This window comes from Vanacampus margaritifer, chromosome 2 (assembly GCF_051991255.1).
Source record: "Vanacampus margaritifer isolate UIUO_Vmar chromosome 2, RoL_Vmar_1.0, whole genome shotgun sequence".
NCBI lineage: Eukaryota > Metazoa > Chordata > Actinopteri > Syngnathiformes > Syngnathidae > Vanacampus > Vanacampus margaritifer.
In genome coordinates this window covers 22,539,272-22,559,180 of record NC_135433.1, presented here as the reverse complement: position 1 = coordinate 22,559,180, position 19,909 = coordinate 22,539,272, and the positions used below count along the sequence as shown (strand labels likewise).

The following is a 19,909-nucleotide window of genomic DNA, read 5'->3' as shown; positions in this document are numbered from 1 at the left end:
GCCAAGCGAGCTGACTCCTGCAGGAGGTACGCACACGCACACACACACGCGCGACTTGACTTCATCCTGCTAGCACATCGGTGCTCTTTTTGAGATAGGTGACAGCTACACCGAGAAAGCCACTTTTGCCTTCCACGCGGCTCTGGCTTATACTTCCGAGGTGACCTTTTTGCTTTCTTTTTTTAAAACCTCTCATTTCATGGGAAGCGTGCATTCTCTTTCCCCTCTCCTCCATTGTTGATCTGCTGGGGGCCTCAACGTGGGACCGGCTTCTTATGAATGGGATGCTAAGGTAAGAGTGCTCACCGTTTGGGTTTAAAACTGCACATTTGACACAATTGCTAGGTTTCAAAAATATGATGTTTGAGGATGTTTAGTTTGGGAGGAAGGGGGCGCAGTGTGGGTGTGTGCGTGTGTAATATGGCAGCTGATGCTTTTGTGTTGGAGCTACTTATTGTTCTCCTGCCATGTACACACCCCTTGAAGCGCTGCTTTATGCATGTCATGGTACATTTAAAATCCAACTATCAGTCAATATTGAATGTGTGTCTTTCATTAAGGGAAACGTGCACAAGTGCTAGTTTTCTCATTTAAAGTGATTTCAATGTTCAGATTCCGTTTCGAAATGATAATGGAGTCTCTTTCTGGCAAATCCAATCACCTTGTGTCATGCCATATTGGCGAGCCTTTAAACTTAATTGTACTATATCTACATTTTGTTATTCAAGGCACTTTTTTTATGTGGTAGCACCGGTTACAACAGAAAGAGTAACCAGATATAGCTCACCCTGTTTGTTTGTTTTAAATGAATTTGCTTGTCAGGAAGCGAATTTGCTTGCCAGGAAGCGAGCTAAATTACAGAAAATATGCATGTGTTTAGCCATGTCCATTAAGTTTGAACAGCAGGCTTCCATGGCAAACTTAAGCATCAACAGTGTAGCTAGAAACAAGTTAGAGACAATCTTGTGAAGGGGGCTCCAGCCTTTTTCCCACCGCGAGCTACTTTTAGAAAAGCAAAACAGCAGCGAGCTACTCATGTTTCACATTTATGGCCACATTTTTATTTGCCTTTACTTCAAACACACCAACAACAGTGGTCACAAAATGCATACATTGGCATATATATATTTTTTTTCAAAACCAAATTTATGCTGAATATGCATGCATGCTAATGGTGCATTGGATCATAAAAGTCACGGTTTGGATTGGATTGTTTTTCGGATCAGAAAAAAAAGGTACATAGTATTTGATTTATTTAGTAAAACACTTTTGCCCATTAAAAGAACACAAAAAAACAAGGATTTAGGAACACAACTTTAAGTATAACATGAAGCAGATACATTCTTATTTTATACATGGTCCGCCCATGTGTAAAATAAAAAAGGTATTAAAGCTGTGTTTCTAAAATCTAAACGGTTATATTTGACATTTTGAGTTGAATGTTGTTGTTTGTTTTGTTTTTTACATTTATTTAATCGGCAAAAGTGTTTTATAAAATAAATTAATGCAAAGTTCTATTTAGCTTATAATGAAAATAGCTCAAAGTACAATTGAAAGCACATGCCATTCCTTTAAACATGGAGAGGGAATTACAAAGTAGTTTTGGTCCAGAAAATAGAAAGCAAGCCAGGTGCCAGCTGTCAAACTTAATTTATGTTACCAGCCAGGCACCCGTTGCTAATGCTAACAGCTAGCTGCTAGCCACTACCGTCGGCGATTTGTGCCGTATGTGCCATACAATGACATCGTAATTAACAAGCGATTTCTTAGCGTCCTAAATTAGCGATAGTTTGGGGATAGCGTTGTTTTGATGTTTGGCGCAACTACATAATGTCAATAAAAAGTACAATAAAAAATCCTAAACATCGAAAAGGGAAGTAAAGCTAGCCATCGCACCACAACATGGCCCAACTTCAGTCTACTAAGGCTATTTGCATTGCCGTCAATGTATTATTTGATAAACTTTATTTTGATGTTTGCCTTAGCTGTGTATATTCGATTTTTTTTTTTTTTTACTATAGATGTATATTAGATGAACAAAATACACTGTATCAGACATTTGTGATTCATGTTGATAGCGAGATACTACAGATAACTTTGGCATCAACAGTATATGTACCTAATAAGTAAGGGTGTATCAAAAAATTGATTCTCATAAGAATCGCAATTCTCATTTAGTACGTTTTAGAATCGATTATGAATGTCCCCAAATCGATTTTATTTAAATTATTTTATAATGTCTTGCCTTTGTCTGTGTGTGCCTTTATTTGGAACGCTGTTCATGTTGTACCCGGTTTGGCTACTGAGGGGCAGTGTGGTTCCATGCGGTCTATTACACTGTTAAGTTGGAGCCACATTAGAGAGTAGAAGGAAAAAGTCACGATCAAGTTATTCCAATAAAAGTAATTTTTTTCAGTGTGGAGCCGTTCTTCTGAGTGATAAAAGTGCCGCGAGTAGCGCGCTAATTCGCATTAGCGAGTCAGACTGGAGTAGATCATTATGATTCCTTGAACATTTATAAATTGAAGCAAAAATCATTGTCAATCAAATCATTTTGAATCAAAAATCGTTCCTAATCGAAAATCGATTCTGAATCGAATCACAGACCCAAAAATCGGAATTGAATCGTGATACATTCAAAGATTCCCACCCCTACTAATAAGCTATACATAGACAGACAGACAGATGATTTTATAGTTTTAAACTAGTGAGCCAGCTTCTATTCATACTGCAAGCAAGGTCCTTCAGCTTGCTTAATTAAGCCTATGCAATTTAGCAAACAAGCTTTGATAGACATTTACTCGAGGTATAACAATAAAATACATTGGGCTAGTTGTTTCTGATTTTTGGATAGCAAGCTGCCACAGTTAAATTTAACAATCAAACTAGCTGAAAAAAGAAAACATTAGATAGACTTGATGTATCTACTTTATCAATCTGTCTGGGGCGTCTAACAAGCAAGGCTCAGTATGTGATGTCATGTCATCTTTCACCTCTACAGTCCATCAGCACTTCACCTTTTCATGGAGAACCGATGTAATCCGGCATCTTCGTGTGAGGCCTCCTTTGTTTTCACAACTTCCAGAATGTTACCTTTGACCCGTCTTATCCAAACGACACTTGGGGACCGGGGTCCTTTTGTGACATGTTAGTGGAGACGCCGTGATAGATTTAAATTGATGAGACGGCCTCCTCGTGTGTCACCAGCTCAGCCTGTTTGCTTAGCCACCTAAGGATTTAGCCTGCAAACTAGCCTGTACATGTTTCTTCATCTTGCATTACAAATCACCTCAGCTCAGTGCTTGAAGGTAAAAGTTAACCTTGAGTTGCAGTGGGGTTTGTTTCCGTTTTTATGGGCTGGATGCCTGGGTGTAGTTTACAATTTTCAGAAAAGCCCCTGAAACGGACCCTCAGCGTGTTATTTGTGGCATCCTGTGCATGAACATGCCTGTGTGCTTGTTGCACGCTGTGTGTGGCGTCCGGTCCCTTCACATTCCAGGAAATACCAACATAAACTGTTAGTTGTGATCCAAAAACGCCTCCCAGGATGCACTGTGTAACATGTGGGTGCATTTTGCCTCATTGGCCATGAAGGTAAACTTCCTGGAGAAAATTCATTAGCTCAGTTTAACTCATTCACTGCCATTGACGCCTATAAACGTCAAAAATTCATTTAAACTATTTCTATTAGTTTAACATTTTCCACACTTTTGTTAACAAGAGTATGAAAACCTAGACATTAAAAAAAAATTGAAAAAGGGAAAAAAAAAAAATTTAAAATTAGGGATGTCAGGCGATTACATTTTTTGATTGTAATTAATCGCATGACTTCAATAGTTAATCACGATTAATCACAAATTTTATATCTGTTCTAAATGTACAATAATTTTTTTTCTAGGTTTTCATACTCCTTTTAACAAAAGTGCGAAAAAATGTTAAACTAATAGAAATAGTTCAAATGAATTTTTGACGTCTATAACCGTCAATGGCAGTGAATGAGTTAATGACCAAAATAGTGTTTTTTCACTCAACCCTCCAACATAAAACGACCTTATTGGCCGTTTTACCATGCACCAAAATAGGTGTTACGTATTGTAGTTTAGCGACCTCTATCAGCCATGGTAAATAGCCAAAAAATAGTAATGGGACATTGGGACTTGAACCCGGGTCATCCGGTCGGAAGATGAACTTAATGCTCTAAGTGTTTTTTCTAGTGTTGACATGTATGTCAATTTGCCGTCACGGTTTGAAGCAGTTAGTATTAGGCTTTCAGTGAGGTTGTACAGTAGTACATGTTACGTCTTTACATGGGACACTATTAGTTGAAGTTAGGAAAATGCACAGTGAGTTTGTAGTACAAAACATGTAATCAAACACTAAAACAATCACTGGCCAGTTAGCTCAGTCAGATAAACAATTGACTTTCGACAAGACGGACCGGGTTTGAGTCTCATTAGCTCCACTTCTGGTTCAGTTGACTATTTTTTCGATATTTAACTACAATACTTGGTCGTAATTCGGCTCATTTCAAGATGACCTATGTGGTCGTTTATTGTTGGAGGACTGTCTATTTTTGGTCATTTTTTAGATAAACGGACTTGTTTTGGTTGTGTGTTTCTACAACAGAAGAAAATACTAACATTTGAAAACAGAACATGGCGACCGCCAACCATTCCTATGATGCAGTGTTTAATGAAAAACAAATGAAACTGATTTCAAATAAAAATTATGCTAGCTTTATTAGGCCCTTTTATGGCGTTTTGCATTGTGCATTAGCATTAAGCTAGCTGACTTTCGTAAGACAAAGTTAATGTGATTTGGTTAAATACACAAGGTTCTTTGTTTTATGGTTCAAGTGTAAACAGCTGCTTGTTGTGAAGTTTGTTGCTACCATAGCTAACGACCATTACTCATATTTTAGCTAAAGCTGAACAACGGTTTGTACCTCGTAATACTCTCAAGTGAAAGCAACCAACATCTTAGTATCCTGAAAATGTTAACCTTTGAAGACAGGACAGGATGTCCATGGCAGATGAGATTGTTTTGGCAACATAGTCACAAAACCTTAGAAAGAACAAACCTTACCAGCTTTTACTAGATCATTGTCGTGGATACACACCTTTAGTTTGTTATGAATCTGTTCGCAAAATCCCTTTTATGTTTTGTTTTATGAGGTTTTTGTCCTGCTATGTTGTTGGTCTCACATGTCACTTATGTGAAAGGCTTTGACTGGTGCTTTTGTTTGGCGCCATTGTTTTGGTGTTTGCTGTTGTCATTGTGACCCAGCATTTGCTGGTTGGATCAGCTGAAAGGAAACATCGATTCTGCCATACCATCATGTGGTTCATGTCAAACTGCTCTCGTTGTAGGAAGTCGGTTTCAGCTCATCATTGAATGTTTAGTGCTTATAAGTCGAAACAAGTTGTTGGCAGTTTGTTTCCTTTCTGCAGCTCCATTTCACTCTGTAATTATGGCACTTTGAAGCAACAGTCTATGGATGCCATCATTTCACTCGCATTCTTCCCGTCATGGATGGGAATGCAAGAACGGGTTTCCCACACCAGTCTGCAAGGTTGATGGTTCTCCTGAGACACCTTTCTCCTCCTGTCGTGGCTGACCACATGGTCACCAGGGAGGGCGTCTGGCAGCTATCATCAGCATTCCAGCTAGCTTGTGGCTTTCCAGCTTGAAATGTAATTTACACCGCCACACCTGCCAGAGGCAAACCAAAGTCAAGGGGTCCACCTTGAGCTTTGTTGTTAAAGCTTTGCTTTTTAATGGCAAATCACAAAACTTCTGAAGCATGGCGACATCAATTCACTTTAACAAAACTTTAAAAAACTGAACTATTTAGCAGTGCCCATCTCATCTAGTATACTTGGTTCAAGTTTGGTAGCAATTAGATGAACAGCCTATTTGCTTGCATCGCCTTTTCTGGCCCTCATGATGTTCTATGTTGTGTGGACCCGTGCAACAGAAAGCTTCATTATGACATGTTATAATGTGTTGATGGCGATACGAGCTGCGTTTGTTTGCTTGGGACTGTTTACACATGGAGGGCAGGCGCAGTTGATTTTTTTCCCGTGAGACGGGAGCTGCCACTCGCTCATTTTCTCCCTGCCCTTCCTGTGGATGTCACTCCCACCTCATTCCCACTCCTACAGATGTGCGTGACTGCAAGACTTTCTTGTCATTTTTATAATAGACCGCTGTCATGTCTTATGTATAGAACCAGAACTCTGGCTTTCTTCTCTGCTGTCATGTAGAGAAGTGCAGGTCAGGCAGAAAGATGGACTGTGGTGTCTGGAGATTGCGCGGCTGTAAATGTAGCACAGACGAGTCATTTTCTCCTCGGGCATCAGGGGTCAGCCGCCACGCTACGTGCTGACTGGCTGCAGGCCCTCTCTCACCCAAGAATGCTTACATTTGCTCGTTTAAAAGCTTTAAAATCGTCTCGACGACGCAGTCCCCGCATATAATATGTCAACTGACTTTTCTTTTTCTTCTTGCAAGATCCTCTCCTCTTTGATGTGATTTTGGCAGGAGATCATTTTAGATGCAGCACAGTTCTTGTAATATCGTGGAAAATTCTGTGGAATTTAAGCGGGGCATTTTGGACGGCTGGATGAGGAAAGGTCACATCACATCAGCTCACCAGGTCCGAATGGCGCTAAAACACGCTGATGTGAGTTTTAAGACACAAAGAGGTGTCATTATTTTAAAAACAATTTAACTTTTCATCATTTAAAGTCTTCTACAGAGATTCTTCATTGCGTGCAACACAGGTCACAATTTATTTGGACCATGTTCAGTTGGTCACTATTTCAAATGAAAATTGATCAAATGTGAAAATAGTAAAGCTTGTTTTATGCTTTGATGTATGTGTGTTCCGCGAGGTAACGAGACGTGCGGAATCAGGCAGACAACTTTTGCAGGACTGTGGGTGTTTTTGACTCACAGATTATAGGGCCGAGTGAACAAAACTTCACAACAATAGAAGTAGAAAACCATTTTATTTTTTTATTCAATAACCTATCGACAACAACCGTTTGGGGTGAACCACCTACCTTAATTTAACAAAGTAAATGAAAGCAAAGAATCAGGAAGTAGAAAACACTAGTTTTACAACAGCTTTTGCACCGTCCATGTAGGTTACAAATTTTTGGAGGTGTGCGTTGTGTAAAATTTAGCCAATGCCAAAGTTTAAAGTGTGTGCATTTTGAAGAACGTACCTTAGAGAGACCACCCTTCACAAGTAGGGGTGGGACGATACGGGTAACTCACGATTCGATACTGTGACGATATGTGGCCCACAATAACGATAATATCACGATAAACGATATCTACGGTATTCGATATATTGTCATAAATGTTCTCATTGATATATCACGATATTCAGTATGTGAGTGACAGTGAAATCGCCAATAGTGTCTAGACACCAGTTCTTCGCCACTGCTCTCACCTACTTTACCACCATTTAGGGGATTAGCGCCCCCGCAAACAGGACAGGTTAGATTAAGTACTGACAGTGACAGCAAAGGATCACAAAAATCACGGTTCGGATTAGATCAGGGATTTGAGTAAAATCATTTAAAAAAAGTTTTTTCTTTTATCACAAAACAAGATAAATTAATTTATTTTATGAAACACTTTTGCCCATTAAAAAATAATAATAAAAAAATCAACTCAAAAAGTTTAGGATTTAGAACACAACTTTTAAGTGCAATAAGAGGCAGATACACTCTTATTTTATATCTGTTATTGTGGTTGTGGTTCAAGTTGTGCCCATCTCCTCAACCCCTTCCCTCTCCTATGGTGGTGTTGCATATTTGTGATGTCATAATGCGCACGACCTTGTGTTCACAGAAGATGCAATATGGCGACATGGCAGTCGCCAGTGTGGGCTTTCTTTTCTGTGTTGCATTTTTAAAACATGACTGTTTTGGCAAACTCAAAATGAGTTACTGGTTGTCTTTGAAGCAGAGACATCAATAAAATGCTGCTTCATGGTTCTTTACATAATGCTTCAATGTATTTGTACACGTTAGCACTTGAAAGTATATTTGTATTCAAGTTCATTTTTGCAAACCATTATCGGTTTATCTGTTATTGACATCGGCACTTCCTACATTATTGGTTTATCGATTTCGGTTGAAAATAGCATTATCGTGCATCCCTAATAAAATAACATGGTATTAATGGCTTAAAGTAGTTTTCCTAAAATCTAAACGTCACTATTTGACATATTGAGTTGAATGTTTTTATTTATTGGAAAAGGTGTTTTATAAAATAAATAAAGACAAAGTTCTATTATCTTTTTTTTTTTTTATAATGAAAAAGACAAAGTGCAATTTAAGGCCCATTCCCTTCCTTTATACATGGCGAGTGAATTACAAAGTAGCCCAGGCCCAGCATATAGAAAAAGTAAAGAAATTAAGCCAGGTAGCTGTCACTCATTACTATTGCCAGCCCTTTTTTGCACTTCAGGGCCACCGTACCAGCCAGGCACTAATGCTAACACTAGCTGCTAGCCACTAACGTCGGAGACTTGCGGCCTATCATACAATGACAACGTAAATAACTTGCGGTTTTTTTTAGCATCCTAAATTAGCAATTAAATATATTTTGGGGATGGGATTGTGATAAAGCTGGTATCAAATATGTAATTTAAATAAAAACTTCGATATGTAAACCAACACGTTGAAAAAGGAAGTCAACCTGGCGGTCACGTCGTCGCGCAGGCCGACACCAAGGCATTTGCATTGACATCCATGTATTGTTTGGTAACGCTTTCGTTTTTAAGTTGATCTTGGTGTAGGCTATGTGTTACGTTGAGTATGTTTCCAGCTTCATTGACATTTCTGAACGATGGGGTAAACCCATTATGTGCTTTGCGCTGGTGTGCCGTCATAAAATATCGATTCTGCTGTTGGTGTATCGATGTATTTATTGCAACAAAGAGCACAACAATACATTGGAATATATTCACAAGCCTACCACCAATTACTACGTTCTCAAAGTTCTTCTCCTTCGGGTACCCGTAAAGATGGCGGCGAAACCTTCTGTAAGGTGAGGTGCGATCAGTGTCATATAATTAGCTATTACTAGACCTATAAAGTACGTTGACGTGATAACTTTTTTTGTGCACATTTGTGGGATTAATAGTGGTATTTTAAATGAATGCACACTGAGAAATCAAAATTCTACACACTGTCGCTTTAAAAACAGATCATCATTTCATTCTATTTCATTGTCATGTCCATAACATGTCAGAAAATCATCAAAATGGTGATCACTGTTTTCCAAAGTACAATCAGATGTTTGGAAATGTTCTATTTTGAATAAACACAAAGATAATCTGCTTTCATGGAGGACTGCAGAAATCTGATAAGAATAATATTTACTGTTGAGAAGCGGAAATTCCGAGGATTTGGGCAATTTTAAATTAAACTAAACGATTTATTTATTATCAAAATAGTTGTAGATTAATCTGGTAATCTATTAGTTGTCAATTAATCAGTTAATTGTTGCACCTCTATTGCAAACGTATATCACAATATAAACCCAAGTATAAAAAGAACTTACGGCAGAGTGCTAGAGATTTTACATCTACCTTTATAGTTGGGTCCTAATTCAAATGAGAACTGAGAATGCTAATGTGCTCACTGCTCAAGCATGATGGCAACCCTGAGTATAAAAAAAAAAAAAACTCTTGTCAGGTGGTCAGCTACTCTTCAAAATGACTAATGCTACTTTGTTAAAGGCTGACATGAAAAAAATGAAGACAGTTTAGACCATTTGGATGTGCTCTCTGTTTTTGTTTTTGTTTTTCCCCCATTGTGCAGTGCCAAGTATCGGATCAAGACTCAGTTCTGGCACATACTGAAATTGACTACAAGGTACAAAATGTGTTTGGGACATTAATTTATCAAACACGAACATCTAAGCTACCCGAGTTAAGCAAAATGGCAGACTTTTTCTTATTGCCTGAAGAAAACCTTTGTATATGTTTGTGAAACACTCAATTGCAGTAACACCTCTTTAACTGAGCTGTTTTGCTAGGCGGGAATGGGACTTTAGCTCAAAATGAGCCCCTTGTGTGGGTTTTTGGACTCCGAAGAAGCTCCTCTGTTTGTCAACAAGCTAACGACTGAGCTCTCTGGACCCATATGGGCCGTTTTTACTGGATAGTTAAACTGGGCCTTTGTTGTAAAATGGCCATCAGATGCTTGCGCTCTGTCTGTGCGTCAGTTCCCTGCCTCCCTCCCTGACATAATGTGATTTCCCAGCTGAAATGAGATCTTCAGGCCAGCTAAACCGAGTTTGCTGGCTGATATCTGTCTAAGAGGTGGCCATTTTGTCCGCTTAATGACCGGCTCTTGCGTGTACCATAGTAGTAGTCATCAATAGTACATGGCATGTTACTTTCATGGTTGTTTTATTTTTGGACTCTGTTTACTCATGAAATGGCTGTGAATGACTTGCAAGCTAATTGTCTCCCCACCCGCCCAGCCAGCCCACTAAACGTCCCACATGTCATTTCCCCCTCAGGTCATTCACTTATCCATCCAGGTCAATGACTTCAAATTGTCCAGACACAATGCCCCGCCCCCCCTCTTCCACGCACTCCCAGTCAGCAGAATGCATCCTGTACAAAGATGGCGCATCAATACTATCAGCGCAATGTACTTGAGTGCACGTCTGTCTCTTGCGTATTGGCACCTTTTAGTGCCAGAGCATCGACAGGAAGTCAAACGTTCAATGCAGGAAGTCAATATTTTCCTGTCAGTCCTAATAAATTCAAGCTATTGCTTGGATGTTTTATGAAGGATATTCATTCCGAGTGATTTCAGCCTTGAGTTTACAGCCTGTGCGTGCGTGCGTGCGTGCGTGTGTTTTTACAAAGACTTCCTCATGAGATGTCACATGAACATGCAAACGTGTGATTTATGGCCCCCGTGTACTTACGTATATTGGTATTGCTCTGCTTGTTTCTCAAGCCCTCCCACTAAGTTAACAGGATCATATTTAAAGTGATTTTATCCTCATCCATAAAAACCAGGGTACGATATTTAATTGATAGTTAAGTGTTTATAAAAGCGTGTTCCCATAGCGCACATAGTCAAAGAAACTGGGATAAAGTCAAGTAAGTGCATGCATATCATAATTAATCTTTCACGTCTTCATTTTAATGGGTATCATTGCTCACTGTGACTAACCCGAACCCGAATATTGGGTTACCCCTTTCATAACCGCAATACTGGTTCATATAATACCTCAAATCAACGGGGCATTGCTTTTCGTTGTGCGCATGCTCACAACCTCTTCTTCGTCTCCTTTTCCTCTTCTTCGCTTATTTGCACTCGCAAGGAATCGTGGTATTTGCGGCGTTTTCACGTTATATTGTGCCTCTATGGCGAAATTGCCACAGTTTGTGACACGTTAACTATTCATGTGAGGCAGACACGACATCACTCGTAATTCTTAATCAATGTTTATATCCAGCTTGCAGTGTTCAACAATACACGTCCGTGTAGGAACATTAGTTGACACGCACATGGTTCCGCTTTATCCAAACGAAGTAAGGAGCGCACTTCTGGAGCGAGTAGGAAACCGACTACTTTATTTAGCGTGGTGAGTGACATGAATATAATGTATTTTATTGACCGTTTAAAGTTAGAAGCGGAAATGACGTTTATTTCTGCCATGATGGTGTCTGTCCTTCACCCCCTTACATTGAGTTATTCTAAACGCCATATACACGGGTGCAGCTCTGTCAACTTGCGCATGTAAACGTGTTATTCCGATTGTTCCAGAAACCCGAATTCTGACCATAACCCGAATATTGCCTGTATGTAAACGTAGTCTGTGTGTCCATTTAAGGGACAGTTAGTCTGCTCAATGTCAACCCGAGTCGACCGACTCGCTTGTGAAAATTTCGGAAGACCCTGGAGGACGAAAGTAACATTTATTTGCCATCTAAATCCTTGGCATTCTTATTACAGCATTTTCAGTTCCCTGTTTGTTTACTAAACCAGACGTCACGGTTTCCTGACGGATTTCGCCAACCCCATTGTTTTATCCTGTTTTATGCAACTCCTGTCCCGGCGCCCCGAGTTTGGGCCATGCGTATTTCAGCCACGTAGCAGTTAATATGAAATTTAGCTGATACATTTCTTTCTATTTACTTTAACGTTCATGTTAACAATTTTCAATGTGATCCGCACATAGCGCTAACAGGCATGTTTTCATCATACCGAAACTAGAACTACTTCCTGGTTCCATGTCTAAGAATCATAGGGAATTTAGTCTTTCTAGCCTAATGCTGCAGTTGCCAGTCAGACCCAACGCAAGCTGAACTTTTCTGGCAGCATATTTCCAATGTTACAATGTGGGACTGGCGTGAATTAAATGGCAGAGCCAGCTTCTAATAGCAGCCAGGACCGAGCAAATGTAGTGCTGTTGAACTGTCAACCAGGATAGCATTTAGCATTAGCAACCACTGGTCACCAGATTGAAATTGATTAAAAGTAGTTCCTGGTGAGAATTTATTGTATATTTGTTCTTTAGCGAAATTGTAGTGTCCCGGTTTTTTATTTTGAATATCTGGTCACGCTATACTTAATCTTGAAAGCGTAACCTAAAAAAAATATGCCAAATGCTATCTGATTCTTGTGAAAGGAAGCAGATGCGCTGGTGTTTCTGTGGTGTGTCATCAGTGTTTGTAGTCAGCCCATGAGTGTTGTTAAAGAATGTTTACAAAGTCAAGCCTCCCGTGCTGTGACCTCGCAGTTCCCACGCCAAATGCTGCCTTCTCAGGCTCCCCCCTCTATTTTTTCCCCGTCTTTCACAATCCACACCAACATGTACTGTATACGCGCTCGCATGTAGAAAGCTATAAATAAAACAGTGTGCGAATCAAATTTGCAGCAGATCAATTGTGCCGTGTAACAAACGTGAACTGTGTTGCTAGATTCAAGCCTGTCGGAATTGGGGCTGGGGAGGGAGGTGGTCATGTTTGAGATGGGAGACGAGTGGAACCGACTCACAAATAGGACTTTTGTCTCTCTTGCCCGACTTGTTTTGCCGCCTGCAGTCTGTTTATGCCACCCAGAAGCTCCCGTTTTGCTATATGTGAACTATTCCACCCCCCTTTTTGGGGGAGCACATGGAGCTGCAATAATAAACTTGTGACTATGAGAAAAGTGGGCTTTGGCAGGAAACAAGCCACATAGATGGATAGTTGTTTTAGCATTTAGTCCAACATCACATTGCTAAATTGTTTAGCTCCAAATGTATTTGATTCAAAGACGTAGCCTGCCGCATACGGAGACCATGTGGTGTGCCGCCTGAAGACAGGAAACACTGTTACGTACAAGGCAGGTGATTGCATTGAACAGGAAGTCGAGGCTCGCTTGGTTTGCACTGTGTGCTGTTGAGGTGACGAAATGGCAAGAATGAGACCCCCAGTGGGTATTTCGCATTCAGGGCAACCAGCAGAGGGCGCAGTGGTGAAAAAAAGCTTGTTGCCATTTGAAATGCTAAAGCGCTGCTTTTGGAAACGTTGCCTTCAAGTGTCGGAGACTCTGTCTTTTCTGAGCTGCGTGGGTCAGCAGAGCCCCAAGTTGCCAAGGGAACTGCATTGAGAGCCTAATGTCACAAAGGGGCGTCAGTTCTGTTCCCAAAGTGTCTTCTTGACCCAAATTTGATGTTTGTACATGTCGTTAGCTTATCACCTAACCAAGGCTAAAATCAAGTTCCAACGACTGTAAATATTTGTATTTTAAACAAAAAAAAAAAAGTTGTCTACCATTTGAAACAGCTCAGTTTAATTGATGCTACCCATGGCAAGTTTGTCAAAAGATCTGTTTTTGACAAACCACGCCGTGGAAGAACTGTTACTACCACCACTGAAAACACCCAAACTAGAGCAGGCGGTCATGAACTTTGAACTGCAGTTAGGGAATGAAAATGTTGCCAATGTCAATTTTCAAGATATCAACGTGTCTCCAAGTGTGATATTTATGTATTTCTTTAGATTGAAAAATATTCCAGTATCTAAATGTGGACTTTACTATCAATTAATTGTATACATCTAACTTAAAATGACTCACTTTTGGTTGCATGTACTTTTTATGTGCCCCATGAATTCTACCTAGAAAATGTTAAATGACCGGGAAAAATAATCTAAACAATCCCCATAGACTAATCTCACTTTCCTATTACTTCGTAAGGCTTACAAGTGGTTGGTGGCCCACCATTTTGTTTCAAAGCATCAAAGCTAACCTCATTAGGCGGGTGGCACAAAAAACTTGGCGTGAATCTAATTGGGATGTTTCGCCAGCGAATAAGTCCAAAATGTGAGCGTAAACAATGTGGGAGTCAAAAAGTGTTGCACAATTAGAGTGACAAACTGGTGATTTTTCCATCTGCAATCCAAAGGTGCCGGGAAAGAACTGCTTCGCCCTTGGGAGACCACCATGGCAGCAAGCTGCGCTCTTTTCATGTGTTGTCTGATATGTCAGAGCTGTAAATGAGACGCCCCATGTGCCTGGCCTGCAGGGCGCCAACTGAGAAAGCGGTAACGGCGTCGAGCTGGCGATCTGCGTCGAGGTTTTCCTCTGTCTGGAATGGATGGCATGTTTCAATCATGCAGACCTGTTGAAGAGGCAGCCAGTCGGTCCTCGTTACCATTTTACACGTGTCAAAACAATGGCTCGGTGTCCTAATACTGTCGTCTCGTGCCATGTGTGAAGTTGGCGTCGTGATCTCGACCACATTTTCCTTTTCACATTCCTTGTGGTGTTTTTTTTGTGCCGTTTTGAGGTCACGTAGATGTTGGAAAAGCGCTGCGCAAGCATCGTGATCTTTTGGGCTTCTTTACACATTCCTCGCAATGATTTGTATTTACTTGACAGAAATGTCATCAAGTGGTACTGAAAATGATACCGAATTGAAATCTGTTTCTTAAGATACTGACCATTTCATTCAAAGACCAGAGTTAAATTGCTAAACTATGCTAATGCAGTAGTTTAAGAATTACAGTCAATATTAAAACACTTTTAGGCCATAAATGTAAAACAATCAAATGTCTAATGTATGCGTACTTTCCTCCGCCGCGTGACCACATATTCCAACGTCGCGCAGAGTTTGTAACCTCAAAATTGTGTATGCTGCGATTGTTGTAAACCAAACAACTCTGTAATCTGATTGTCTCTGTTTTGTCACATACAGAAGTTAATAACTGCTGAGCTAAAACAACAGCACCAGGCATATGGTCTTCATGTGTAGAGTTCAGGATTTATAATAGTTTTGGATTTTTCATTATGGTTTGTTTTTATTTCGTTTTGACTTTTTTTTTTTTTCAGTTGGTTTAAATGAGTTTTTGGATCGGGTTAGTTAGTTTTATTTGTTTTTGTTTTTTTTGGAGGGAGATGCTTTGTTTTAGTTTTAGTAATAGTTTTAAATGTACAGCAGAGCTTTCACTATTGAGTATTTTTAGAGTCAGTTATTTTATCAATTATTCCATCAATCAATCGAATAATCCGATAAAATTGTAATAATTGTACTCTATTAAAAAATATATGTTTTTCTAATTATTATTTATTATCCATTGATTGTTGTTTATTTGGCATTTTTTAGTGATTAAAATCCCAATGAAACAACAATTGAGATCTATCAATCTCAAGGGATTTATTTATGTTGTACTCAACAACCTGCAACTGATTCAATTGCTCATTCATAATGGACTACAGAAATCAAATGGCTCTAAATGATTACTCGATTTAAAATAGTTGTTGATTAGTTTAATAATCAACACATTTTAACACCTCTAATATGTAATATTTTGAGTGCTATAGATGGAAAAACGTCAGCAAGTATTATGCAACTAAGTAAACTTTGACCTCTGTTCTTCTGTACAGTACAGCAATACCAAAATAAATATTTTTAAATGAACCCTGAAAGCCGAATGAAAAGGACTTTTTCCCTGTTATTATAGTTTGTTTTATAAGCGTAAAATTTAAATGTAATTTCAGTTTGTTTTTTAAGCATTTCACATCCTTAATGAAAATGCCTTTTTCAATTTTAGTTTTAACCGTTTTGAACGTTTTTTTGTGAACTATAATAACCTTGGTGAAGTCGTACTGCATTTGTGCAAACTGGAGGATCTTTTTCAAAGTAGTACTAAATTTCTGTGCCTTTTTGCCAACGCTGTCTAATGTGGGCATAGGCAATTAGATCCCGGACACGATTCACCGGTCGACATGAAATAGGGGGGTTGTCTTTCAGCCACTTTGACTTGAATTGGCATTTCTCAAATCAATCTAGGCCTTGTACTTTGACAGACACCAACAAGGGAATTTTCTCAAATGAGCCCCATTTGGAAGCAAGTATCCTGTATAGATAGGTGATGCTCAATTGGCAGTTTTTGTCTGTTATCAAATGTGGACAGAACATGAATGTCAAAGTTTGATCATTTCGGAGAATGTTGGAAAGTTTAAAAAAATAATAAAATAAAAGTTTCATAGATCTGCATGATATTTGGCAGACAGAGTATCTATTATCACATGATGACGGGAAGTCTGAAGAACCCACAGACGTCATTGAACAATTTGCTCAAATGTGCAAAGATCTTAAGCAGGTATCCTTGACAGACGGACCATGCTAATTTGGCTTAATTCGAGACTTCTGTACTTTGATTTCCAAATAGGGAATTCTCTCACATGTGCCGCGCAGAGAAGTAGTTGTCCCAGACAGATGAGCAATTGATGTCATAAACTGCTCCATTTGATTCTCATTTTGAGGGGTTCATTTATTGTTGTTTGCAGCTGTCATTGGAGATTGAAATGAAAGTTGTGACCTCTGAGTTTATATTGTATCTCCATTTTAGAGTGGCCATTAAAATGTCATTGTGCATTACTTAACACATAATGTTGTTTATCATCATCATCTTTTTTTTTTCAGGTTCCTGTGCTGACTGTTGAGGATTGTTTATCCAGGATTTCCGTCATCCCTCCGAGCTAAAAATAAATAAATAAAAAATCAGTTGCCATGCCTATCCTAAAGCAGCTGGTGGGCTCCTCCCAGAAGAACCGGCGTTCCCGCACTGACCTGACCCGGGAGATGATCAGCGCGCCGCTGGGCGACTTCCGCCACACCATGCACGTGGGCCGCAGCGGCGACGCTTTTGGCGACACCTCCTTCCTCAGCACGCGCTCGGGGGAACCCCCCGCCGATTCCGCCTCCTTTCCCAGTTCCCCCCGTCCTGGCTTGCTGTCGCGCACCTTCCGCAGCAGCAAGCGTTCCCAGTCCACCACCCGAGTGGACCAACAGCGAGAGGTCCCCCTGGTGGCCTCTGAAGGATCACCAACATACGTCAAGAACGCCATGTCTTTGCCCTTCCTCAACGATGAGGTCAGTGGCGACGCCAAGAGTCTGTCCCCCAGTCCTTTAAAGCAGGTCAGCGAAGGCAACGGCAGGGACGCCGCGGCCACCGCGACCTACTTCCTGGAGCTGGACGAGCGACGTTTCGGGGAACCCGGCGAGCTCCCCGAGAGGTGGAGCCCCCCCGGAGGCGGGATGAAGCACGCCGAGTCGGTCATGTCCTTCCACGTGGACCTGGGCCCGTCCATGCTCGGGGACATTCTGGGCGTGATGGAGAAGGAGGATGACGACCTCGGCTACGAGGAAGGCAAGAGCAGCGAGGGCCGCGCCTCGCCGCCACTCAGTGCCCACGAAGATGAAGTGGACGGAAGGACAATGACTGTGGCGGAGGAGGAGCAGGAAGCACCCCAGAGGACCGATACTGAGGCGCCCTACACGCCCCAGTACACCCCGGAGGTCCTCCCCAAACACTTGCGGCACCTAGACAGCTGCTCCGTGTCCAGCTCGGGTTCGGCAGCGCTGGACGAGAAGGCCCACGTGTACGCGGCCGACACGGACAGCGCCACCTTCAGCGCTCCGCCGGAAGAGGAGAGCCACTTCTCGTCTTTCTTGGACGACGACGACGATGATGAGATCCACGTATGAGAATCTCTGGAATGTTGTTTACGTATGCAAGCATCCCTTGAGACGAGAGTTGGATAGTGGGAACCGTGAGGAGTCTGTTTGTCTACTCTCGCTCTTTGAATATGGAACATTCCAGAAGAGGGACACTGAGGACAGCTTGGAAAGGGAAACCGTTTTCCCCCAGCATCTCGTTTGGCATGCTCCCCCCTCAATTTGACCAGCGCTTGGGGTATCATCTTCGCCATCGGAATATGAATGACAAGTGCCATTTCAGCTGCCAGGCTCCGCGTCGCCACTTCCTGCGGAATTCTTTAGTGTTTTCCCGCTTCGTAGCTGTACATTCCTGAAGTGGAAAGAAAGCCACTTCTACACGCAAGCAGAGGTGTGAAAGTGAAGAGTGAGTGAGTGTGATTGTCTTCAAGCCGCAGTACCGTATTTCCCCAAATAGACGCGTGCGCATGACAGCCAATCAGGATCTGAGAGACGATGCTATAGGTTTGGTTAGCATTAGCGTGCGTACACTTTAAACGTACATGTGTAAATATAGCATCCATTAACTGACTTGATTGTTCCTGATGGGGGAAATTGGGGGTTGGGGAAGCACAGTGGATTCATGAGTTGTAAAATGTGCCTCACAGTAAAATGCTTCAGGGTTTGATTCTCATTCATGTTCAAACCTGTGTTTGTGCGCGTTTTTTCCGTGGGTACTAAGTAAAATTTTAAGATGTCAGTTTATAGACCATAAAAGCTCATGCAAACATGATGGAAATGTATTTTTTAATGGCCAAGACATTATAATTACTATAATACTATTATGATTATTATGTTGGCTCAATGTGAGCAGTTGTATATGCAATTGGCTGGTGGTGTATTCCGCCACTTGTCCAAAATGGATGGGAAAACAGAGGGAGGGTGTTAATTTGTTGTAAGTGGATGGTAGTATCGGAGTTGAGCGGCACCTTGATCCTGCCAGTCAATCAAAATGAATAAACAAAAAAAAAACACTATGTGAAATGGACTCGGTTCACACACAGCCATTAGGTAACTGCCAAGTCTATTTGTAGTCTGTTGCTAACCAAAACAGCAGCACATACGAAAGCAAGTCTTGTAAAAGAATTCCTTGATTATCTCTGTGTGGGGATGACTTCTTAAATGATGAGGTTGTGTCCCCGTTTGTTTCCCTGATTTTCTCCATAATTGTCACTTAGCTTTAAACTTCACATTCACTACCATTGTATTACCAAAACCAGTAACATTTTCCAATAATGTGTCCCCTTGGTTCTATTTGCAAAGACGCACTGTGAGTTGTCACTTCCTACCATAATACCGGTAATTAGGTTTAATCAGTGTCACCAACAGGCCCAATTAAATCCAAATCTGTCTGTATTTGTTCTTATCTTTGTTTTGTGTTTGTTTGTGTGTACGCAGAAGCAGCCATAGACAACATTTGTATGCAACTTCTGGAGTCATCGCAGCTTGAATGTTGCGTCATGTTTCCAAAAATAAGGATTAGTTGTGCTGCTGCTGCTGCTTGGTGAAATGTGCCAAAATGTTATCATTATTCCGCCAAAACTTATTGGTAGATTGTCCCTTCCAAATATGTTTTATAGCTTCAAGAGGATAATCACTAAATAACTCCAACACTATAATATATACTTCTGATTGTTGTATGATTTTGTGTGAGTGGAAGTGGGATGTTTGTCTTATGCCTTACGGTTGTTGTCTCGACTGTATATTTACAGCTTTTTTTTTTTCTTGTATTAGCCAGAATAACGTATATTTTTCAATAAAAGAATTTGTGCTCATTCATAGTTGTATGTTTTGTTATCGCCTTAGCACGTTAGGTGATTTTGTCCTTGTATGACGAAGACAGACAAAAGACGTTTCCTGCAAGTGGGAC

General features: G+C 40.7%; 1 protein-coding gene across 1 annotated transcript; it reads left to right on the top strand.

The window, feature by feature from the left end:
- Positions 1 to 19,816, top strand: LOC144044983 (cdc42 effector protein 4-like). Its single transcript, XM_077559733.1, has 2 exons — positions 1 to 292; positions 16,966 to 19,816. The coding sequence occupies exon 2, from the start codon at positions 17,053 to 17,055 to the stop codon at positions 18,028 to 18,030; it is 978 nt and encodes a 325-aa protein (XP_077415859.1). The 5' UTR covers positions 1 to 292; positions 16,966 to 17,052; the 3' UTR covers positions 18,031 to 19,816.
- Positions 19,817 to 19,909: the final 93 nt, after the last annotated feature.

Bases quoted from the DNA above. Each gene is read 5' to 3' on its own strand.
- LOC144044983 (XM_077559733.1), top strand. From the start codon at position 17,053: ATGCCTATCCTAAAGCAGCTGGTGGGCTCCTCCCAGAAGAACCGGCGT.